The sequence below is a fragment of the Phascolarctos cinereus genome, unplaced genomic scaffold (genome assembly GCF_003287225.1).
Source record: "Phascolarctos cinereus isolate Bilbo 61053 unplaced genomic scaffold, phaCin_HiC Scaffold_5;HRSCAF=322, whole genome shotgun sequence".
NCBI classification, from domain to species: domain Eukaryota; kingdom Metazoa; phylum Chordata; class Mammalia; order Diprotodontia; family Phascolarctidae; genus Phascolarctos; species Phascolarctos cinereus.
The window spans coordinates 188,283,274-188,309,903 of record NW_027555958.1 but is presented as its reverse complement, the minus strand read 5'-3'; the positions used below and the strand labels follow the sequence as shown (position 1 = coordinate 188,309,903).

At 33.1% G+C, this 26,630-nt stretch overlaps 1 protein-coding gene across 2 annotated transcripts in view; it reads right to left on the bottom strand.

The window, feature by feature from the left end:
- The window catches only part of PHIP (PHIP subunit of CUL4-Ring ligase complex), a 199,422-nt gene that overhangs the window by 99,552 nt on the left and 73,240 nt on the right, over window positions 1-26,630 (bottom strand). For both annotated transcript variants that reach the window (XM_020975528.2, XM_020975529.2), the window contains exons 11-17: window positions 25,643-25,743; window positions 25,517-25,557; window positions 24,437-24,535; window positions 23,025-23,178; window positions 21,984-22,118; window positions 5,243-5,371; window positions 2,500-2,725 (exon numbers count right to left, since the gene is read on the bottom strand). In XM_020975528.2, coding sequence (XP_020831187.1) covers window positions 2,500-2,725; window positions 5,243-5,371; window positions 21,984-22,118; window positions 23,025-23,178; window positions 24,437-24,535; window positions 25,517-25,557; window positions 25,643-25,743 — 885 coding nt within the window. The remainder of the gene's footprint in view (window positions 1-2,499; window positions 2,726-5,242; window positions 5,372-21,983; window positions 22,119-23,024; window positions 23,179-24,436; window positions 24,536-25,516; window positions 25,558-25,642; window positions 25,744-26,630) is intronic.

Below are 26,630 nucleotides of genomic sequence, written 5' to 3'. Positions count from 1 at the left end.
TGTACTTAGACTAACTTTGAGTCCTCACTGGCCCCAAACATGCAAGCTTCTTATTCCTAAAGGAAAAAATTACAGGCTGAAGCAGAACTGCAAAGTATATTATACACATACTTAAACCCAGCATGAAAAACAAATCAAAATCCACCAGAATAACTAGTTCACATGGATAACTGCTACACATACAAAACAAAACTTTTTGTTTTTGTTTTTTTTAATGGGGCAATGGGGTTTAAGTACTTGCCCAGGGTCACACAGATAGTGAGTGTTATGTGTCTGAGGTCGCATTTGAACTCAGGTCCTTCTGACTCCTTTTATGTGCAAAACTCTGCTGATTGTGAAGGTTTCATGCAACATACATACATACATATATACATACATACATACATACATACATACATACATACATATATTTATATATATGTATATGAAAATGTTTTCCAAAATGAGACTAGTCTAGTAAATGAAACCATTAAATAATATTAAAAAATCCTAACTGAAGTTCAAGTTACTAATCAAAGAATCTTAGTGTTCTAAAGGACCTTGCCAGCCATCCAGTCCAAATCATACAAGAAAGGAATCCCTACTAAACTCTAACACATCTGGACTGGTGGTCATCTAACCTCTTCTTGACCTCTAAGAAGGGGGATCCCAATCCGTTCCTAAGCAGACCATGCCACTTTTGGCAGCTCTAGTTATTATGAAGTTTTCCCTGAATCCTAATCTAAATTTGCCTCTTAGGAATTTCCAACCATTGCTCCCCGTTGTCATTTGGAACCAGAGAAATACCTCAAGACAGCTATCAGATCTTGCCCCCACTATTCACTTTCAAGACTACACAGTAGCCAACCTTCATGCCATGGACTCATGGCCCTTTATCATTCTGGCTGTTCTCCTCTGGACTTTCTCCAACCTGTCAGTGTTCTTATTAAGCACATTTCCCAACCTTTCAATGTCCTCTTTAAATCATGGAGCCCACAAATGAACACAATACTCCAAAAGAGGTCTGTGAAACTCTTATTGGAGTTCAAGATCACATTAGTTTTGTTGGCTGCCATACCATACTGCTGACTTATACTGAGCTTACAGTACCTAGAATCCTCAGATCTTTTTCAAAATTGCTTTTAACCATGCCTTCCCCATGTTATGCTTGTAAAGCTGATTTTTGTACCCAAGTATTAGACTTGACATTAATTCACAATGAATTTCATCTCACTAGATTCCTCCTAATAATTTAGCCTGTCAAGATCTTTTTGGATTCTAAAGAAGTGTTAGCTATCCCTCTCAACTTTGCGTCATGTGCAAATTTTATGAGCACACCACCTGCAACTTTATATGATGTTATTGATAAAAATGTTCAACAGCATAGGGCAAAACAGAAATTCTTGGGATATAACCCAGGAGACCTCATCTTACATTAATATTGAACCATTAATAACTATTCTGGCCATCCAGACAGTTTTGAATTATATTACTGTCTATATCCATGTCTTTCTAACTTCTCCACATGAATAGTAAGAGATACTTTTTTATAATTTATGTAAACTGTATACACATGATTCTTGTCATCTACTAATTCAGTAATCCTATCAAAGGAGAAAATCATGTTAGTGTGGCATAACCAGAACAAAAATCAATCAATGATCAATGTACTAGTAGAAGTTGTGATATACCACTGGGGGTAAGAGAGAGCTGAAGAGGGAGAGAGGAAAAAAGGGGGGGGGGAGAGACAGAGAAAGACCAGACTTTCCTGCAGGCACCTATTTTTTCTCCTATTTTAGAGAAATTCAAAACAGTTCCAGAGGTCTTACTAAAAGTGGAAAGTTGTAGAATTCTGAATCTGTGATTCAGTGCAATTGGAAACTTCCTCTACCAATGTAGTTCAGCAATTCATCTATAAATTATGGTCTCTGAGTAGCTTCGAAGCACTGTGAAGTAAGTGAACGATTCAATTCAAATAGCTAGTATGTGAAGCAGAATGGAAGAATAGTAGGATAGCTTTAGTCCCAGGAAGACATATATTCAAGTCTTGCTTCTGACACACATTAGCAGATGAAATTATATGGAAGAAAAAAGTGAAACTAAGAAAAGATTTCTATACATATGACTATATGAATAAATGATAATTGATAAAAAAAGAAAAATAATTTTTAAACAACATTTTTGAATTCTAGAAATTTCATTGTTTTAAAATTTTCTGTTTGTGTCAAATGTGTTGGTTATTAAAAATCATTTTTAAGAATTATCCAAATTATAAAACTTTTATCCACCATGACTGTATATGAATCAAGATTATTATATTAAAACTCTCAAAACTGTTCTAATCAAATCATATGTCCTTGAATATAATCCAAAGACCTTAAAAATGGATATTTTCAAATATGTCCTTTGAATTTACCATTTTAACAATTTTTAAAATACTATTCCAAATTAATTTGGGTGACTGAAAATATAATACCTAATAAAAACTATTCTAGCTTACAAATCAAATATGTTACCTACCTGAGGATGTTACTCCCATCTGAGGAATAAGCTGTTCATCCCTGCAGTTTTCACGACCAGGTACTAATCTCTGATATCTTGATGGATGAGGGTTACCATCAACATCAACTAAAAATGGGGGAGGCATGAGATGAGGTGCTTGCTGAGTTTGTTCATCTAACACAAAGTTGTTGGCATCACGGATTAGAGGCCGATAATCACTATGAAAGAACATCTGATCGGCTATCTGCAAAAAGATAAACCAATAGATATGACAAGCAAAGATTAGTAATGCAGAATTCTACTTCATTTCTTAATGAATTAAAGACATTTTTAAAAATAACAAAGGACAACTAAAGTCTTCTTGAATCCAGAATTACAATCATTCATACATTTATAAAACATCTACAATATGCAAAATTAGCTAATTTACTAAAATTATACATAATTATTTGATATTCCAACTTTCAATTATATTTTACATTTATCTATCACTATCAATAAAAACTTATTGGAAACATAACTTACATGGCAACATACTTAAAAATATATCCTAATTCTACAGCCTATACCAGAGCAGAAGCTAACCTTTGCATACAAAATAACTAACTAAATCAATCTTTAGGACAGGCATTCTATATCTTTCATTTCTAGGGGTAATTATGAATCCAGGTTCATAGACAAAGGTAAGATAAAAGTATTTTAGATGCTTTATCACTTAATTGAATTTAATTTTTTTACTGTATCATAATGAATTAAATTTGTCTGTAAGTCAAACCTAATTATAAATATTTTCTCCTTACTTTAGTTTACTTGCTTATTAAGCAAACACTAAAATGTATCATTTTATTAACACTTTAATTTTTGCTAATAGTATACATAATTATTGTTAAGAATAAATGAAGTGTTGGTAGCCAAAGCAAGAAATAATAGTGGAAATATCAAAAAGAGAAAAAAAAAACAAAAGGAATTAAAATTTATAATAATTTAAAGGAATATGAAAAAAAGAAATCTTAAATAATTTAAGAAGTCCCCAGGAATTCATAGTATCATATAGATTTAGAGCTGAAAGGGCCATTACTGACACCCATCTCAATACTTCCATTTTAGAAATGAAGAAACAAAGGCCCAGCAAACACATACTAAGTGGTAAGGCCAAGATTCAAATCCAGGTGTTAACCAGATCCAGCATTCTTTTCACTACTACATAGCCTCCAATCTATGAGCAGTGATAATTTAAAATTGATCAATTCAAATTCAAACCAGATTGAATTTAAAATTGATCAATTCAAATTCAAACCAGATTGTCTTCCGTAATGAGAGAATTCATTCCATAGTACTGACAGATAATTTAAAATTGAATAAATTTAGCCTCTATGTTACTGTGACTCCAAGAAACACTATTTAACTTTGAATGTATTAAGAACATACAATTTTCCTCTAATGTGCAAATGTACTATTTTAACAATAACAATCAAGGAGCATACTCTAAACAATTATAACGACAGTTAGATAATAACGGTATGATTAATATATATGAGGATCTCTTCTTGCCTAGATGGTCTCCTAACTGGTCTTGACTCTTATCTCTCCCTTCCTTCAATCCATCTTCCACATTGATTCCTGAATAAATATTCCAAATGTAAAACATGAAGACATCACTCCTTTATTCCAAAAACTTAAGTATTTCCTCACTATCTGCCAAACTAGACTATTCCACATGTCCTGTACTTCCATTTCTTCACATTTTTTCCCATGCAAAGCTTTTCCTGATATCTTAGTTTTGTTTTGTTTTTTTAAATGTACTACTTCATTGCTCTATTTGATTGAGAGCAAGGCCTATGTCATAACCAGAACTTTATTTATAAATAGAAAGACAATGTAATAAATTTTCATTGATTTGTTAAACTTAACTGGCTAAATGGAGAAAGTGATTTAAGTACCCCTGGGAAAAATAAAGATTTGTAGCATCTATTCTCAAATATGAAATGCAGTCAGTAGTTAAAATCCTAAGAACTAATATGCAATCACTAACATTTCAAGGAAAATTTAATCTAAGTTACTTTTTTTTAAGTTTCTCAAATTTCTAAACTGTAGTAATAAAAAGTTTACATTTATAAAGCATTTTAAAGTTTGGAAAGTACTATACATACATTATTTTATTTGATATTCATAACAGTCCCTTGGGCAGCTAGATGGCAAAGTAGATAGAATGCCAGGCCTGGCATCAGGAAGACTCATCTTCCTGAATTCAAATCTGGCTTAGACACTAACCAGCTGTATGACCCTGGGCAAATCACTTAAGTCCATTTGCTTTAGTTTTCTCATCCGTAAAATGAGCTGGACAAGGAACTGGTAAACTAGTCCAATATCTTTGCCAAGAAAATCCCAAATAGGGTCACGAAGAATCAAGACACAACTGAACAATAATAAATTATTATCCCCATTTTACAGATGAGGAAAAAAGACTGAAAGAATTTAAAAGAGTTTAAGTGACTTACTCAGGGTCAGTCATACAGTTAGTAAGAGTTCAATGACTTGAGGCTCTACTAAATTTCAACATAATGACACTGCTTAGCATCTTTTGCCAGCAATTAAGTTTTAACTAAAAGAAAAACAAAACTCATAGCTATTTAAAATAAATGGTATAAGTTTTGTCACATTTCTATACATTTGAATTTGCCTACAAAATATTTACACTTCTAAATATTCACAGAATACTTGAAAGAAAAAATGTATTTGTTCATTATACATTATACTATACCTTGTCATATTTGCTACTGGAGCCAAAGCCAAAAATTAAAAGATGCCCATGGGAGTCTGTACATGCAAAATGCTGACCATCAGGAGAGCATTTGCAGTCAAATACTGCTCCATGTCCTTGGCCTTCAATCTGAAATATATTCATCAGAGAATCAATAAATGTTCTTTAATAAACAAACTGGTTACTATTTTATGACTAAAGCTTTATGATAAAGATTTATAAACGTACATACTAAATGAACTGATAAACAAGCAAGTAACTTCGCTATTAAACAATACATTTAAAAAACATGAATATTCATGAGAAATGCTAGACTGATAGCCCTGGAAAACAAATAATTCTATTTAGCCACAGAATTGGAACATTTCAGTAAATAAAAGAACACTCTCCCTCCCCCCTACAGAATTCTACTGATCACCTTTAACACAGATCTGAAAATACTGCTTCTGGGATTTAATCTGTCTCCTTTTAATCACTGGCTTTTCTGCCAAGGCTGAAAACTTCTAGCAACTGTAGTGATTTGGACAATTCTAGAAGTAGAGAGAAGTCAATGTTCACCAGACACTGTGGTTCACACTTGTAAAAAAATTTACTCACAATGTTTTGGTAATAAAATTCACTGAGTGATCTGATATCTTTTAAAAGGTGAATTTCAAAATTAAAAAAAAAAGATGTTTACCTGATAATTGTTTTCTGTTTTCCAGTTCCATTAATCCAGAAGGAATGGGTTTCTCCCTGCAACCTGTCAATCAAACAGAGGTGGCCAATCACCACTCTGAATTTTTTTGCTCTCAGTGCTTCTTCAGACTACATTCCCCGTCGAAAACTTCTTTAGCAGTGTTCTGAAAAAGGTAAAAATTCTACCCTCTCTATGACATATCTAGAGGCTGAACTGCAGAAAACAACTAAAATAGTGAGGTCACTCCCTAACCAGTATCAACTAAGGATGATTTCCAACAAACTGGGGGGTGGGGGGTGGTGTAGAGATTTCTGGATTAGCAGAATCGGAACACAAACACATTATCAGGTAAGAATTACCTTCTTTTTGTTCCGGTATCCACTGATCCAAAACAAATAGGTTTTTAATAACAGTATCCTATTGGGATCTTGGGAAACTCAAAACTTATAACAGTTAAATTTTTAGAAAAACAAATGCTGCCTACATTGCAGATAGCCTCAGTGTAGGAATAAAGACAGACTTTAATGTATTATATGACTATAATTGTAAAGAACAAGAAGTCTGGATTTTCAAGAAAATTGTGTCACATTTAGATCTATGGCTCTACAAGAAAGGTTTCCAGCTAAGGAAATCAAATAGGTAATAAAAAAAAATAAAGAAAAGGAAAGCTATTCTTTACTGGTTTAAATAGAAATGTGCATGTATGAGTGGCTTAAAAAAAAGTGGCTATGATGAGAACAAAGTATTGAGATTTCCTCTAAGATGGAAATATATTTCAAAGAATATCAAGCATCTTCCTGAAGTCTATCTTATCTTACATTATGATTTACCATGAGAAAATGGCACAAGCTAAAGAAGATTCTGATTACGCTGAAAGCAGGAAGATGACGGAATACAGGCTAGATAAATTCACAACTTTCAAGAAATGTCCCAGGTAAATTGCAAAGTGCATGTTAAGGTTTTTAAAGATTATTAATTCAAACAAACACAAAAGATTACTAAGGATATAATTTAATAGACAGTAAAGACTACAAAGAGAAGTGAGGATTTCGAAAGCCTTATTTTTATGGTTGAAATTTCAAGTCTAATAAAAAATTACTAACTGTGAATTGTTAAAAGTAAATACATTTGCCAACATGGACAAATGTTTTGTAAAAAGTAGATGTCCATTCTATATAACTCTATAAAAAAAAAAAATCAATGAACTGAGAATGCCTCAGTCATATTGCCGTCCAACATTATTTGTCTGACTCCATTCTAAGTCTCATCACCATCCTTGCCAGCAGATCACAGAAATTTTTAAAAATAAATTAAGTCTATTCACACCAATGATTTCATAGCTTTTTAACTGTTAGTAGATCTTAGAAAATTTAAGGTTCTTTTGGTCTAAATTATCAGGTTAGAAAAAAGAAATGCTATATCCAATATAAAAATGGTATTTTAATGTCAAAACACTTAAGAACAATTATTGGGGGGAAAACATCCAATAAAAAGAACAATTAAAAACTCAGCAATGCACAGGGAAAAATAGAAAACATTCATCAAGTACCATTCGCAGTATAGTGGTATAAATGTAGCATTATATATGTATAGAAGGGTCTTTTCAATATTTTAAATAAAATGTCAATGCTAATGAAACATACAACTAATTAAAAAATTCTTAAAGTTTAATGGAAGTTGAATGTGATAGAATTTTAAAAGACCTGTGACAAAAAAGAACTTATTCCTGGTCCTGGGATCAATGCCAAAACATTCTAATGTGGTTCATTCTATGTCTCAGTGTTTTTATGCCTAAACACAAAAGTGACCTTCTTATGATAAGAAAGGACAACACAAATTAAGTTCTTTTTTGGGGGAGAGAGGGTAGCAGGGAGTGGACAAGGGAAGTAGCACTGAAGAGAAAGTCAAGTTTAACTGGATGGAATAAGCATTACTTGAAATTGCTTCTAAGAATCTGCTTGAGATTTTATGTAATTACCAAAGTTACATTTAATATCTATGTAATTAGGAGGTAGTTTTCATCGATTTCTCTGTGAAGCATATAGATGATAAACCACAGAGAGCTGATTTAAAGGTAGTAAGATTTATTTACTACCACATAGTAAGATTTTTCCTTCACTGTAAGCTTAACTACATACAGCCACTTTGGCTCTTTCAATGATGCTACATTTTAAAAATCAGTCAAATGAGGATATATTTTTTTTTTAAAAAGGAAGTTTTCTTTATAGTTACCATAACCTTCCATGATCAAATATTATGAAAGTAAATTTACTACAAAAATACAGAGTAATGTATGACTCCCACAAGTCATGAGATTAATTTCATTACTTTTACATAACATAAATTGACTAAAAAATCATTGCTATATTAAAGTATATTTACTCAACATACAGCTGAATCATTTATACAATTGGTAGAGTGAGCTCTCAAAAAAGAAGTATTGAAAAACTTAAAAATTACTCTAGTGGCACAAATTTATTATTATAGAATAGTTACAAAGCAGAAAGGCAGAAAATTATATTATGCTATGTAACTATTTCTCAAAGCAAATCTTAGTTGTTTATCTACTTCCACCCTCTAAAAGTTTAAAATATTTTTGTGTTATTGTACAAATTTATGAATAAGGACCACATGCAAAAAAATACTCCCTTCCCCACCTCTTCCATGATAAAAAGCTGAGAAACAGAATTCGGTTAAACTAAGATATGAATAAATCTCAAAGAGAAGTAGCAATATAACAGAATCCTTTAAAAGTAAGAATTATCCAGATGAAAGAAAAGGAATAAACACAGTGACAAAATGATGGAGAAGATAATTTTTAGATAGATGAGAAAAGGGATATTGCAAAATAATAGGCAAGTTGGTAAATACAGATGTTAATTTTTAGTAGAAATTCAATTTAAAGGGAAAAATTCTGAAGATAATGCAAAGAAGTAGCTTTAAGAGTGTAGAGATCCAAATTTTTAAAAATTAAAATAAAGATGACCCCCTGCTCCAGGCAGAGGTTGGAGACAGAATTTCAGTGCAATTGTTGATTTTGACAGACAAGAGAAACAAATACAATCAAGTAAAAACAGCTTATGCTTATGAATCCTAAATAAAATGTTGGATAATTTTCTGAGAAACAAATGAAAAGTGGAAAAAAACAGATTTAAAGGCAAGATAAAGCATAAGCATAGAATTGACAATCTAAGGCCAGAGGATTAACTGTATAACCTGTAAGAAACTATTCATCTAAAGACTATGGATTAGGAGATTCTGAAAAAAGAAAAACTAAAATTTGGAATAGTTTAAATAATTTTCTTATTAAAATAAGACCATTTCAGATCAAGGGAAATTGCTCATTTTTTTCTTCTTTAAATTGTTTTATATTAATGAATCTCACAAAGAAATGGTGCTTTCTTGCTATTCTGGCTTTTAGGGGGAAAATATCTAGAAGTTCTCAAATGAAATTGCAATTTTATTGAGGAAAAAAATGCATCATGAAGAAATGACAGAAAACTGAACTGAGAAAATAACTACTCTTTAAAAGTCTTTTGTTATACAAAAAGACAGCTTAGGTTTATTACAATTGGGTTTAGATTTCAGTAAGAAAATGATATACAAAAATTGATTCCTTAGGAAAATACAACTGATAAGATAAAAAGGATACTTTTCCATCATCTACTTCCTTAAAACTTATATTCTATAATACCACAGGGTATCTTCCCAACCAAAAACTAAAGCATAAGAAAACAACCAACATTCCTGTGCTCTTTGTAGCATCTTTTCAAAATAAAGCACAAAATTAGTCAACTGCCTAATACTATGAACAAAGGTAAAAAGAACTCTACTGCCTACTAATAAAAATAACTAGTCCTGGCCTCTCACCTGACTACCAGGCCTCATCTGCTAAATGAGACATTTCTAATCAGACATCGTGCTGTTACCTCAAAATGAATATCCATCTAAAATTTCCAAATTACCTTTTTGTCTTGACTTCCCTATTTGGTTAATAAAACTATAACTGTTCCAGTTCCTCTGAGGCTTGAATTATAGAACTGATTTTTCTCTCTTTCTTTGCCCAACACATCCAATCAGTTATCAAGTTCAATCAACTTTTTTCTTCTCAGTTTCTTTTGTATCCTCCCTTTCCTCTGCATTGCTACTTTGACTGCTAAAGAAGTCATTATGTCTATATTATTATTTACCTCCTCTGCTCCAATTTTATTCACTTCTAATCCATGTTCTGTTGCTCAGAATCTTTTACAGATCCCTCTGGTATCAAATCAAACTCCTTAATTTGACTTTCATGGCTTTCTAAAATCTGTCCCCAATCCATCACTCAATCAATACCATTTATTAAATAGTCTGTTTTTTAGTCTTATTTTCCATTAACCCCCTACATAATTTCCATTCCAGTCTATCTACTCTCCTTACTTCAATTTCACACTTAACCACATTTATGCCTGCAATGACTACCTCTCACTGCTTTCCCATTTATGTAATCCTATACTCCCCTGAAAAACCAGTTCAAACCCTATCAGCAGCACATATTCATCCTCAGCACTCCTACTCTATGATTTTTTCTTCCTTGAAACTCTTCTAAGTACCTACTTTTTCAATCAATTGGCATTTTGATAACGCCTTTCATTGATAATTATTTTTTCATTTCTTATCTCCTTAGCTGGAGTCTTAAGTTCCCAGAGGGCAGTAATTTATTTCACACAACTTTATTATTCTCCTTAGCACTCAGCACAGTGCCTAAGACAGTGTAGCTATTTAATAATACCTTAAGGGTAACTAAAGTAATTGATATCACAGTTTAGAAAACTTTCTTTATCAAATGATTTATCTTAGAATCTATTTTGGATATCTTTTAAGAATTTGCATCTAAGAACTGTTGAGCACTAAATATTTAATAAAGACAGTTGCTGTCAAACACAAAACGGCAGAGAAAGATGGCAGTATCAAATAATTCTCTAAACATTTCAAAGTGTTTTGCTGGCCTGAAAGATTTATGTGAACATTATCATGGAAACCAAGTATGTCATTAGAAGTCTAAAATTTGGGTTTAGAAGACAGTTTTCTTTTCCTGAGAAGAAATGAGACGAAGGACCTGGAACCATCAGAGAGGTGACTCTCTCCATCTGAGACTAGCATGTATATAACTAGACTACCTAAGTATACAGAAGAAAGGATAACCTTGCACCTGTGATATTAAAAGTTGAGGTTTTTAAAAATCTGTCTTCTTTATCTAGGTAAGTATAGTAGCCAACACTTGAAATTAAAGTAGAGGACACACTGGAGAACATGGCAATTTCAGAAGCGTGCAGGTGCAAAAATTCTGAGTGGTAATTGGCAGCCTCTGCTTGATCGACACGTTGCAAGGAGAAACTCATTATTCTGGATTAGTGGACACTGGAACATTTATAAAATAATCTCAAGTAAAAGAAAGGTTAAGTGAACAATCACAAAAATAATTAAAAATATATTTTTAAAGAAATAAAAAAATGTTATTTGGAATTCACCCATGAGACAAAGAAAATGAAGCAGTACCATCTTTGAGTAAAATCCCTTATCATATCAGGTATATCAAAAATCCATAATTAAAAAACCAAAATTAGACATGCAAGTAATAAACTTTTGCCCTGAATAATAGTACCCATGAAAAAGAATCAATAAGAGAATAAATTTAGAGACATCTATAGACTATATTTTAATTACTGCATCATAGTACTAACTACAAAATGGCCTACTATCAAGAAATTTGAACACTTCCCAAAGAATCCTTGTGACTTTTGTTTTCCCACCTACACCAATGGAATCATGGATCTTTTGAAGTATTAAAGTAAATTTTACCACTCCTTCAGTTTAATGAAAAATAAGGAATGCTTCAATTATGGTTTTCTTTTAAAACTTATTTACAAAACAAATAGCTATCATTATAAGAAATAAAAGGACTCAACTAAGTATTATCTATATGTCAAAATTCTACTGAGTTACCTTCCCCTTTGTCAGGTACTTAGATGTTTGTTACCTTTGAGGAAGAGTACTTTAAAAGCTTTCAATTTCAACTGATAAAAGGTGACATATTTTAAAACCAATTAACTCTTTGTCCTCTTAGCAACTAGCCTATATTATCATTGCAGCTGTATTCCCACCCTATATCTTTTAATAATGCAATAGATCTGCAATCTGATCTTGGGGCAAGACATTCATTTTCACATTTACAAAACTTATATCTGCCCTACTTCCAATTTTATTAGAAGACATGAGGATGAATATCAATGTATGAAATCTTATAGTTCATCCAGTAAAGGTAGCATATACATATATGTAGTAGCAACTTAAAATACCTGACTTCAAATTTACATATAAGTGCACACATATGTGCATGCATGTATGTATGCATGCCATGTATGTAGCTACCTATCTACACACAAATATATAAGGTGGTACAGTGGATAGAGCGCCAGGCCTGGAGTTGACAACTCATCATAAGCTCAAATCTGGCCTCAGACACTTACTAGCTGTGTGATTCTGAGCAAGTCACTTAACTGTATTTGCCTCAGTTTCGTCATCTGTAAAATGAGATGGAGAAGGAAATGGCAAACCACGCCAGTATGTTTGCCATAAAAAATCCAAATGGGGTCATGAAGAGTCAGACACAAATGAAATGACTGAACGGCCCTCCTTCTACCTCATATATAAAAATTAATTTGGGAGTTATTCTATCATACAAGTCTCTCAAATTGCCTAACAGACTTATTTTTAATTCATCTGTCTTAGCAAACTAATCGGTATTGGGAAGGAGGGAATTTTGACTCTTTAAAATGATACTATAAAAAAAAATTCTACATAAAAATCATACTTAGAGTAAAAAAATACAGTAATACCTCTATTAACAAATTCCCTGAGAATGAAGATCTTTGCAAACACCAAAAAAGAGTCTTTTATCTGAAGCCGAGCTAACTGCCTTTGCAGCTATGTTACAAAAACAGTTCAGGGCATTGCTTCCATTTTGACAACCAGGGCCAGTTCTATATCAAATTAGTCTCCGAAGATTATCTTCTTCCAGCTTCCTCTCCACTCTTTATTTCTATCAGACAAATTTCCCCCATTTTTCTGGTGTGCTTTCTTACTCTTAATACCTTTTCAAAAATCAAAATCTAGATGTAATGAAGTAATTTACATTTTTTTTATTAACTTAAACCTAATCATATTAATTTCTGCCAACCAGCATTTTAAGCACATTACCTCTAACAGAGAAAAGAAATGTCTTTTGTCTTTATAAAGAAAATTCAGGAATCAGTAAGTACATAAAGCAAGCATATGTTTAGGGGCAGGGAGGAGAGTGGGAGAGAGAAAGTACCTGACATTATATTAAATCTAATCTATTAGTCCTAATATGATCAATTTAGGACTTTTAGAGTAGAGGTTCTTTACCTAGGGTCTGTGGATGAATTTCAAGTAGCTCATGAATGTAGACAGAGAAAAAAAATTACATTTTATTTTCACTAACCTCTAACTGAAATTTCCTTTAATTACTCAGATACAATATTTTGAGAAGGGACCCATAGACTTCACCAGAATGTTAAAAGGGTTCACCATCCAAAAAAGGGTTAAGAACTCCAGTTTCAGATAACTTAAGATGTTGGTTGGGAGATGATGGTCTATAATCTCTTAATTCCTTGCTACTCTGGATAGGCCAAAAGTTGCTAAGGAGAGATATGTCTCTACTCTCCTCTAAGGCTTATATCCTGCCTTGCACTGGCACAGCTCCCTTCTTTCCAGACTACCCCCTTCCTCATCCCACCCCCATGATCTCTACCTTTCTGGAGAACATTTTAGAATCTCATTCCCCACCTCTGTTAATTACTACCTATTCAATGATCTCCAGTGGCCCTATCATCTCCAGGACTAAATATAAAATTCTGTTTGGTTTTCAAAGTCCTTCATTGACCTAATACCCTCCACTCTTCTTACACCTTACTCACCTCCTCCCATGTACTCTGTAATACAGTGACAGTGGCACAGTAGCCTCCTTATTGTTTCCTACACAAAAACAGTCCATCTCTCAACTCCCAGCATTTTCACTGTCTGTTCCTCATACCTAGAATTCTCTCCCTGTTCTCTGCCCTTCTGGCTTTCCTTCAAGTCCCAGTTAAAAATCCCACTTCTACTAGCTTTTCCTGTTCTCTCTTAATGCTAAGGCCTTTCTACTGGGATCATCTCCAATTTATCTTGTATACATGTGTATCTTGTTCATACATATGCTTATTTGCATGTTGCCTTTTCCATTAGACTATGAGCTCCTCGAAAGCAGGGACTCTTATTTTTTAAGCTTTATTTGTAGCCCAACACATAGAAAAGGATTAATAAATGTTTGTTTGGCTTAAAATAATTTTCTTATCCTCCTTCTCTTGTATTTTTGCCTTCTATCCCATGAGTCCATAGTATATATTAGGGGTACATGACATTACTCTAATCTTAGCATGTAGTGAATTACATTTTTTTATACCATAAAATATACTTTGTCTGATGACTCAGGATACATTCTTATTCCTATGTTACCTGTCTCCAACAGCTCTGACAAACAAGTACATGACTAGAATGCCTTCCATCTATATGAAGCCTTGCAGCTTGATTCCTATGTAAATACCTGTACACTACTTTTTAAATGTACTTATATTTTGTGAACTATCAGTAAAAAGTGTAACTCTTCTACCTCTACCCCAAACTTATACTTTCTTGTTTTCTTAAAACAAAACAAAAAAGTACTGAAGTACTGCTGAAACCGAGTAACTGCATTTTTCCTATTAAGTCCACAGAACTCAATACAAAATTATACAGGCAAAGAGACAATAGGAATGACCAAGATGCACCAAACTAGTTTAGGGTACGCTTTAGTACCATCCAGAAACAGATAAAATAATAAAAGATATCTTAATAGAGCCAAAATACTTTACAAATTTGCTCAGTTAAACAGGTTCTGTGGAACTTAGAATCCTAGGACGTTTACAACATTAGAGATCATATAGTACAATCTCATTTTACAGATCAGCAAACTACTCAGTGAGAGAACTAAGTTAATGAGTCACTATCATGGTTTTCAGAGGAAAGTACCAGGAATATTTTAGGGCTCTCAGAGCCAGGGGAAAAAGTTAAAAGTAGGATAGAAGAGAAATTTCAAGTTCTCCTCCATACGTAGCAAATACAGGAACATAAACGTTCCACACAAAAGACTTAAAATCTTCTAATAATACTAGTTTTAAACCAATCATTCTAATGAAATTTAAATATAATAAAATTTGGGGTTAGAACAGTATATTGGAAAATAGGATTTTAATGTAAAGTTACATATTCATATAGGAAAAGTAGAACCAGAATATTTGAATGGTTTAATTCATTACTCTCATTAATAACAACAACATTAATTCAATTTTGTAATTTATAACAGGAATTATTACACAGGAAATGAACCTCTAAAAGTAAGAAATAAGAATGTTTCCTCTGTAGTAAATTTTTAAAAGCAAATTCCGATGTCAAAGTGATAATATTAAGTCACTTATAAAGAACTTTAAGGTTTGCAAAAAATACTTCACATAGTTCTTTCTTTTGTTATTCACAGAGAAAGGAAAGTGACTTGGTCAGTACCACACAATGCCAGAGCCAAGAATTAAGAACAGGCCTTTTAGTATTTTGAAGTTACAATTTTTATGTTTCCCAGCAATGGTTTTCTAGAAGATATTTTAAAAAGTGATTTGACTAAAATTTATTTTAAAAGAAATTTTATTAAATATTCCAAACTATTTTCCAATAGCTACTATAATACATTTGGGAATAAAAATAAACATACTTTTCAATATTAAATATTCTTGTTAATGGACAAAGAACAAAAAAATCTTTCTTCCACCAACAAAAAATATTATCAAACTTTTAAATAATCTTAAGTGATTGTCTTAGTTTCTTACTTGCCCTTTATAAAATGTGATAAAGTAAGCTAAGAAAGGGAGCAAAAGAGTAAAAGAAAGGACTTCTAGGGCCCACATTTGGGAAGACAAAGTATCTTCAATCTAGAAACAAAAGTCTCTAAAAATGTTCCTACCCAAAGAGGATGCTGTCCTAACTAAAATCACCCTCACAGGAAGTAAACAACATTTAACATGACTGAGCTAGAAATAAGATTTGAAATGGACTGAGTGTGTTCAGGTCTCAATTTTGTGAAATAAGTAGCCGTGAGTGCTAAAAACGTCTATATTAAATACTTCAATGATTCATAAATCTATAATTTCAATATGGAAATCTTCCTCCCTCTATTGACACAGACATTCTATTGATTACCTTTCTTTGAACTTGGTTAGGACTGCCTACAGACAAGTGTTTGCTTTTTATTCACAATAGGTTCTGTGTGGGACAAGTGAAAGTTTCCCATATGAAATGGAAGCTATGCCCCAAAATTTAGTTAAGGCTTTAGCATTAGCTGGGCCTAAGTTTCAGTTTCCTGTAAATCTTGTGATCGGTCATACATCTGTTGCCCACCCCCTCCCTTGTTTTGTAACCACCACCCCAGCCTTATCTTTGCCAAATAAGGCAATCTTCTAGTTCCCAAGCTTGTTTTGGGTAAAATGTATCTCTTAGTCTCTGGATAGAAATGTAAGGTCTCTTACCTCAACCAACCGGGATAAAGAGATTCAGGTTAAAAGGTGGGAGGGTGAGGTTTTCTTAGAATTTGTTTGTCTAGGGCTATATAACTGCTTGCTTGCTGCTTGTATCCTGCCTCCCTACTCCAGTCTGCCCTGGGTAGGTGATGCCCAATTCTTGCGAGAGACTTGCTAGAATAAAACTTCTGTTTCTACTGAGAGAAACCTCTGAATTTTTATTTGGGTAAGTGGTCTCTATCCCACTCAGTTCACAAAATCAGAGCTAGAAGGAGCTTTAAGAGTTCATCCAGTTTAACCTCTTCATTTTATGTAACACATGGTGATTTTCCCCTAGCCCTTACGTTTCTCCAATAAATCTTTAAAAACAAAAAAAAGAGAAATATTTAAGGATAGAGAATGCTAAAAGATTTCATCTCATCTTAAAATAGGTTTAATACATTCCTTATGGGATAACCTGATACCAACATTGGTGGTCAAATTCACGTTTACATACGTACATATATATTTATATAAGTGTGCATGCACATTTATTCAGGTCTCTTTGGTTGCATCTTTGCAACAGGCTTGGAAATAAATAAGCAAAGAGATAAATATATAAATGTTCGTGACATGCATGTATATGTACAATATTATTATAATATATTGTGGGAATTTTATAGAGTAGGATATTAGTGTGACTTTCTTACTTCACAGGAGAAAAATTATGAGTCCTTCTTCTCTTTGCCATACAGAGGATCAATCAACGGGGGAGGGCTCGATTATATACCCTCAACACAGGGATCTATCTCTCTAAACTTTTTAGCTGTGCAACTGGCTAAAACAGTAGATAGAGAGCTCGAATCAGGAAAATTCAAGTTCAAATACAGCTTCAGATACTTACTGGGTGTATGACCCTGGGAAAATCAACTAAACCATATCTACTTTAGTTTCATCATCTAGAAAATGGGGATAATAATAGCATCTACCTCACAAGTGGTTGTGAGGATAAAACAAAATTATATTTTCAAGTCCTATACACATGCTGACTACATATTTATTGTACTTTCATGAGATTTTCCTCTACCCTTTCATTAAAATAAGCACAAGGAAAACTCTGCTAGTTTGTACAGTGAGAGTAGAAGATTAAAGAAAAAGAAGACAGTACACCCTACATTTAGTGCACTGCCTTCCAGGGAGACTTGGCTACATATTTGCCTATGAAAAGAGGGGCCCCTTGTGTATACTATGCTAAAGTACTATTAATTACTTTGCTGGAAAAACCCAAAGAGGTTTATCCCTAAAATAGAGAGGGGAGCTGTCCTGCGAAATAATCAACTAATGCATCTTGTAAATAATGATGGTAAAAATTGACCACAAATTTTGATCTGTTTAAGTAAACAAAAGATATTTTATATAATATATATACTTCCTTCTTTAATACAGTGATACTGAAATCTCTAAACCAAGAAGACAAAGAATAGAAAAAAGAAAGAAAAAAGTAAATGTCCACCTGAATACTTACATTAGGTTTACAAATATATTTTTATGCATTTGTAAAAAATCTTCCTAATAACTGGGACAAGGTTGGGCAAATTTTACAGGCCAAAAAAATCATTTTAGCTAGTATTCTTAGACTATAAATTTTTTAGGATTATAATACATGTGTACACACAAATATACATCTCATGCATAATGCATACATTTTATTTTGGAAACTGATGTGAAGATTTTATACCTATCTATTGTTTGGATTAGCACATTTGTATTATTTTATTCATACAAGTTAATGAGATATAATAGAAAGACTAAAGAATAATTTATCTCTAGAAAACCCATCTGCACAAAAGTGTGGTCCAAGAAATAGACTTAAGGTTTATAGGAATTATTACATATCTCTCCCACTACTACATTACTACAACGAGGTTGCCAGATATGCTCTCTCTCACCTGAGAGTTAGAACTGACCTTGCCATAGTACTTTAAGGCATGTAAAGCACTTTCTGTATATTATTACATTTTATCCTTACAACAACTCCATAACGTAGGTATTATTATTTTTATTCTCATTCTACAAACAAAGAAATTGAATTTAGGAGACTGGGGTCTGGTGAGATGAAGAGGAAGAGAGACGAGATGAAGACTAGGACAGGAATGAAATGTAGGAAGGTTAAGCATAGCAGCAGCAAGAACGGCATCCTACTGGGGGCACTGTTTTGATACAAACATGAGGGCTCCAAGACTAAAACTCTAATTGAAGCCAAGGCTAGGCTAGAGATACACAGAACCTCATTCAATTTTAAGTGCTTACTATGTGCCAGGTGCTGAAGGCAGAAAAAAGAACGGAACAGTCCAAGCCTTTTAGGAGCTTATGGAGAGAGACCACAGGAAAATCTAGAGCTGAAAGCAATCTCAGAGGTGTTCTAGTTCAAAAACCCCATTTATAGTTAAGAAAATTGAGGCCCTAGGAGAGGCCACACGGGCAGTAAGAATCAGAAGCAAGATTTCAATCCAGCTCCTCTAACTCTAGAGTCTGTGTTCTTATAGAGTGTACATGAAATAATTTCAAAAGGCCAAACCAGAGGCCTCATGAAAAGTTTTATAAAGGAGGCTACACCTGTATTTTGAAACAAGGTTGGGATTCTGTAAGAATTGCTAAAGATGGAGTGTGTTCCATATATAGGGGATCACTTGGGCAAAAGCAGATGCTAGAGATTTACTCTCATATATGAGGAAGAGATTTAGGGCCAGACTCACTAGAAAGAAGTATACAGAGATAAACAATTATAAAGTAGGTCTGGAAAGGTGAGAAGCAGTTTGTGCAGAGCATTAAATGCCAGGCCGATCAGTTTATGTTTTATTCTAGAGGTAACAATAAGGAGCTGTGAAAGATTTTTGAGTAGGGGAGTAACATGATCAGATGTTTTAGGCATACCAATTTCGTGGTTGTTTGGAGGGTGAATTGGAAAACAGAAAGTCTGGATGTACAGAGAAAAATCAGGAAGACATAGTGATGGTCTAGTTGAGATGATGAGGACCAAAAAGATGGTACAGACTTTCTTAGTAGAGAAGAAGGTAAAAGCCCTAAATATGTATTTAAAGAGCCTACTGTGACTTGAGGGTCACCTTGGTTCCTGACTCTTAACCTACTTTTGTAACACATTAACAATCCTCTAGTTTGAAAACGGATATCTGACTCATACCTTACCACTTATCACATGAGTATCAAAGGCATAACAATACCATCATTTTAAAATGAATTAACCTCTATGTCTCAGAACTTTTTTCACTACCTACTATCTCATTAGCAGGAAATAATTTCATTGTGGTTAATAGTCAAAAACACGAATTCATTCATTGGTGGCCAGTTGTTTTTCAAGGGCACTATAGTACTCAAATATCCATGCCAAACTTTCTTTTTATAAAATTATTTTGCCAATTATACTGGCTACAATATTTACAATACTTTCTTTAGACTACATCGTTTTACCTAACGTATTAAAAATTCCTTCGCCATGAAGCTAAGAGCTGAATATTTTCCTACCCTTTCAATGGAAGAAATAGAGAATGGAGTACTGGGTTTAAAAAAGTGATTAAATTATGAAAAGCCTTGGCATAATCCCAATGGAGGCATGCTTTCTACATGGTATAAAAAAGGGTAGAGAATTATAGCATAAAAATAAGCATAAATAAAGCCCCACGGATCCACACTGAACCAAAAATATTTAAATCAGAAATTAACCTGAAACCTAGGGGGAAAGCTCCCAACTTTAGGAAGTATGCCTACATGTGGTTTAAAAGTACATTGCAGTTTAACATATTTAAGAAATAACTGGCCCCTTCAGCAGTCAGAATTTGATTTTATGATTACATTTGGAAAATTTTAAAAATGCTTTGGATATAAATTTTTAAGTATTCTGTTGTTGTTCAATCACTTTTCAGGCATGTCCGATTCTTCATGATCCCATTTGGGGTTTTCTTGGCAAAGATACTGGAGTGGTTGCCATTTCCTTCTCCAGTGGATTAAGTTAAACAGGGTAAGTGACTTGCCCAAAGTCACACAGCTAGCGTCTGAGGTCTGATTTGAACTCAGGAATATGAGTCTTTCTGACTCCAGGCCTGGAACTCTATCCACTGTGCCACCTACCTGCCCTATTACATTTCTAATAAGCATTGACTACAATTACAACCTCCCTCCCTTTCTCTCTCTCATACACACACACTCCATTTATGTGTCCCAAAATTCTGAAAACTTATTTTTCTCCCTCACATTCAAGAAACCCCCAATCCTATCCCAAATGATGGCACTACATATAATGTAGCTGTATACTTTAATACTTCCGTGATCCATGATTTTTTAAGTAACACCCAATGATGCAGACCGCAAATACTATGAAACTTAGCAGACAGTCACAAAGAGTTGCTACAACCAAATAATTATTACCCTGAAGTCAACCTGATGAAAAGTCTCTCTTAATTTAGCTGACCTTTCAATATTAGACATAATCACAAAGCCATAAAAAAAACCCCTTCCCTCCTGGTAAGACATTCCAGAGCTTGCATTCTAATGACATGACTTAAATGCACACAGGTAATTTAGATTCCTAGGTTTTAACACTAGGAGCCAGCACCATAATACAGATGAGATTTGTTGTTGGATTTGGAAGCACAGAAGACCTGGGAGATTCAACTTCCACAGCTGAAATTCACTATCTGTTTAACTGTAGGCAAGACACTTAACTTCTTATTGCCTCAGTTTCCTCACCTACAATGTGCAAGTATCAAGAGTAAAGTAACAAGTACCTACAAAGTTGTTATGATGCTCAAATAAGAAAACTAAAATAAAATATTGTGCATTGAGCAAACCTTCAAACAATATATGCATTATAATTATTGTCATTCAGTAGAATGTAAGCTCTTGAGGGCAAAATTGGTTTCATTTTTGAAGTTCTGGCCACAGCACCTAATAATGTCTTACACACAGTTACATGTTTATAACTGTTGAGTGAATACTGAAAACTAAACTACTAATCACAACGCGGAGGCATAGTACAAAATGCTTTGAGTAAATAAATTTGAGACAAAAAAATTTTAATTTAAATTTTCCACAACAAAGTTTTCAGCGTTAAGATGAAAATAAACACCTTTATTTACTGAAGTGGAAAATGTTAAAGCAAAGATTATGGAGTCAAAACACTCCAGAAAAAGTGATTGTTAACTAGTACTTAACATGTATCTTTCTTTTATAAAAGTTATTTGAAATGCCTCAAAAATATTGGGGCCTAAAAGTTTACCTATTTTTTATGGGCCAATTTTAAATGAAATTCTTTTGCACTATGTAGAATGCCAGCAGTTAGAAAACACTGAAATCTTAAGTATGATATATGTATATATATACATATATACATAAATATATAAAAATCTAAGGCATAGACAATTACCATGTTGAAATAAGAACGAATTTTGACTCCTCTAGCCAGGTCCCATACTATCACATTTCCATCATGGCCAGCAGAAAAAAGAACTCTAGGATCAAATGGATGTGGTTCAAGAACAAATACTTCATCTTCATGGCCCTGAAACATGTAATTTCCAAGTTAAAACCACTGACAATATAGCAAAATTAACAATGCAACACTAATACAGCACATATTTTAGAATACTTCCAGAAATTACTTTATTTTGATAAATTTCTTAAAATTTACTTGGTAAAATAAATACCTCAAATACTAAGCTATCAATAAATCAAGATTAAGTACCTACTATGTGCCAGGCACCATGCTAAATTCTAGGGATACAAGAAGAGAAAAAAGACAGTCTCTGCCCTCAAAGAAACTATAGTCTAATGGAGAAGACAACATGCAAACAACACACACACACACTGAACAATCCTATATGCAAGATGAAAAGGAAATAATTAACAGAGGAAAGGCCCTAGAATTAGAATTAAAACTAAGCTAAGATGACATAAATGTCCAAAGTCAGATATCACATAGTGATGTAAGGCAGTATATCAAACTCAAATAGAAATAACAGCCATTAAACCATACATAAGATCCCTGCAGACACATATTTATTAACTTAGAAAATTACACATTAACAATATCTGTTTCATTATATTTTTATTAATTTCCCAATTACATTTTAATTCGATTTAACCACTTTTGGGAGTGGTATGGATGCTATGTTTGACGATTCTCATGTAGGGGATTATTTGTATAATGCTCTTCCAAATCAACCAACAGTTAGATTTGACAGCAGCACATCAGAAAAGGGTTATTTCTTTTGCTCCCTGCAAAGTTTCAATCCCCAACCCCATTTTCAGAAGTTCAGAGTAAAATGACAAGTGTATATTACTATGATTCCTTTGTTCCCTTGTTACATGTGTTCCAGGGAAACAGCATTTTGATATAAGCTAACTTAATAGTTATCTATTAATATTAAGTAAATCTACCAAATTAAAATTGGAAGATTCTTCTTACCATAAGTACATGAATAAGTTGACCAGTATAAGAATTCCAGACTTTCAATGTCATATTATTAACAGCAGTTATAACAGTGTTGTCATGACGGTCCCATGCTACCATAGTTACTTTAAGTTTTGTGATTTTGTCTTCTACCCCTTGCAGGTTTTGTCTGAAAGTAATAAAAACATTATTTTGACCAAATTTTTTACATTAGGTAAAATTCTGGTACCATAGAAATCTGAATAAGTTTTATTATTTGTTATTAACAAAAATGAACACTATTATTAGTAGTAATAATGTTGAAGAAAAATAGCTACTTCGATTTAAATTCAGAAAACTAGACTCATAGTTCAGCTCTACTACTGACTTTATACTTTTATGACCCAGAGACAAATTACTTGTCTGCCTCACCACCGGCCACTTTCCACCCCTCAAAGAAAAATTTTAAGATGCTGAATATAAGCAAGAACATTTGTGTTAAATACATTTAAGACTGGGACAGGAAAAAACTCATTGGCTTATATCATAACTATCCCACTATTTTAGATGGATTAGTTTTAAAGGGTTCCTATAGGTCAAAGAAAAAAACTGACATTTTCACTTAAGAGGTTATTGCAACTTTTGTGAGAGGTGATGTGGGCCTGAATCACGGTGGTAGCTGTGTGAATGGAAAGGTCCACATGCAATATATGTGAAGGTAGAAATGCCAGATTTGGAATTTTATCAAATATGTGGGATAATATGTGGCGTAAAGACATTGGTTCTAAGTTTCAGAACTAGAAGAGACCTTAAACATTATTGAGTCACACCTTTCAATTTTAGGAATGAGAAAATCAAAGACAAAAGGAAATTTAAGTGACTTAGACATATAAGTAATAAATGGCAACACTGAGATTCAAACCCAGACCCCAAGTCTAGATGCAGCTTTCTTTCCACTTCATCATTTAATGAAACTGTTCAGTCATGTCTAACTCTTCCTGACCCTAGGGACCATACTGTCCATGAGGCTTTCTTGGCAAAGACACTGGATTTTACCATTTCCTTTTTCAGTGGATTAAAGCAAAGAGCAGTTAAGTGACTTGCCCAGGGTCACACAGGTATTAAGTGCCTGAGGCTAGATTTGAAGTCAAGTCTTCTGGATTCCAGGCCCAGTGCTCCATCCACTGAGCCACCTAGCTACGTCTCCATCATACATACACCTATTCAAGAATACCTACTACACTGTTAACAAGTGGTTATTTATTTTCTAAGCAAAAATTTCCATTATGCTCCACCACACACCGATGTATCCCATACCACTTTTCACCAACTTTAATTATCAAAGGTTTTTCTTGCATCAATCTTAGCATTGTAGATTAAATCTACTGTAACTAGTAATATATCTGAATGACCTATATCTAAGCAATTTTTCAAGTTTGATATCTTACCCTGCTGGACGAGTAGCCATATCTAACAAAATACTTTTCCACTCTTTTCTCTTAAACTGCCAAATTCGGGCTGTTCCATCACGACTCCCGCTTACAAACCTAGTAAGAAGAAAAACACAAATAGCTTTAAGCATTTATTTTCCTGACCTCTACTCTGTAAAATACCTTACAAACATGTCTCTTCATATGCCTACATTTATAACACTAAATTAAAAAGTACTCTTAAAAATAATTCCCTAAATTTTTGAAAACTATTGATACTCAACATTTGCCTAACTTTTAATGTGAATTTACTGGTACCAGTAATCGGCACTGAAAAAAATCAAGCTTCAAAGGTGGTTTGGGACCATTCTTCAGTATCCTAGAATACTGGATGCAGCAAGCAACTTAGTTCTGCACCAAATCCTCTGTAGTTACTGGGGTGTGAAATAAATGTCCAATACTATATATCCCTTCATCCCTTCCAATAAAGAATATAAGAGTAAATATTACATTACAACTATGGGTTTTCAAATAATACACAACTTTATGTAATACATCATTTACAGGCAACATATGGGGTAAGACTCAAATAAAGTTGAAAATGAATACTTTTTTCCCAACATAATGTAAATGAAGACACATTTATAAGGATATGGATCATCCCAAATTTCAGTATAACTTAAAGACATACACATATAATTGATGTCTTATATTATAAAACAGGGACTACTGACATTATTTCTTATACAAAGAAATAAAATTTGTTTTGCCACTTAACAGTTAACAATAAAAACTTCAACTATTATTTTTTTATTACGGACCTGTGATGTCATCAAGGTAAGGAATATCCAAGGTGGAAATTTTATTCACTAATGCAGATCCCTAACTCACCAGTAATTTAGTCTTTATAATCTTTCTAGCAGTGCAAAGAACTGCCTTTAGTTGTTAAAGCCACTCACTCTGATCTACCCAAGTATCAAATAATTAATTTCAAAGGAGCTTTATAGCTATTGGGGTTTTTTTGGTTGTTTATATAATTTCATAGTTTAAAAGATAAGAACTTATTTCTGAAGAAAATATAAACAATAATTTTCTTACCTGCTACTAGTGTTTGAAAACTGGATGCTATCAACTTTGTCCTACAAATAAATGAAAGGAAAAAAGATGTGAATGTAACTGCCGGAGACATTTAATTAGATAGGGTAATTCTTACATAATACTTACAGTATGAAACTCCAGTTCTGATATTTTCTCTGGCTGACCTGATCCAAAAAAATAAACTCTAATAATATGATCGGTACTTCCTGTGGCCAGAAACATCCCACCTATGAAAGGATCCAGCAAACACTTTAATGTAGTTTCATAACCTTTAAAAGTTAAGAATTCTAAAATATTACAAACATCATCATGATCTCTATCATGAGACTAAATTAAAAATCTCTACTTATTCATTTTCTTTCTGAACATTTAATGCTTAGTGAACTTTTCAAAATTTAGAGCAAATAGCAAAAAGATTAAAAATCTTTTAATCTCACTATATAAATGGAATTCAAGTTGCAGTTTAAATGTACACCATATCATTTTGAAGTTAAAATCCAGACAAATAATTTTAAACAGTATTGTGAAATTGTCATAGTAATTTGAAAATATCTAAAACTTTTCATCAGATGAAAATCAAAATATCTAAGAAAAGCAGTATTAGTAACACCATCACCTTTCTTCTAGTTATTCATGGGATCATAAATTTCTAAATCTAAAAAGGATTTCAGGTCATCTAGCCTAGCTTCCTTTATTTATAGATGAGGAAAATTAAGGCTAATAAAGATTAAATGATTTCCTCAAGATCACACAATTGGTAAATAACAGAGCCATGAACTGAGGTCCTCTGCCTCCAAATCTAGCAACCCTTTCCATCACACACTGTTGGTGATGCTAGACTTTACTTTGACATGTCTTGTGCACCTAGTTTCAGTAATAAAAGAATCTTCTGCATCTTAGGTTAATTAGAAGGAAGAATAAAGTAGAATTACAAGCAGACCGTAAAATCATAAAGTAAAGCTTTCTTTATATCAGTTAACACTTTCATCTCTAAGGCCCATGTCTAAAATCCCTAAATTCTGACCTCTCTTAAGTATAACTAGAGGTTATTTTAACTGAAGTGTGAATTTCACAACACAGATTATATCTTGTACTACAAAATGCCTAAGTCTAA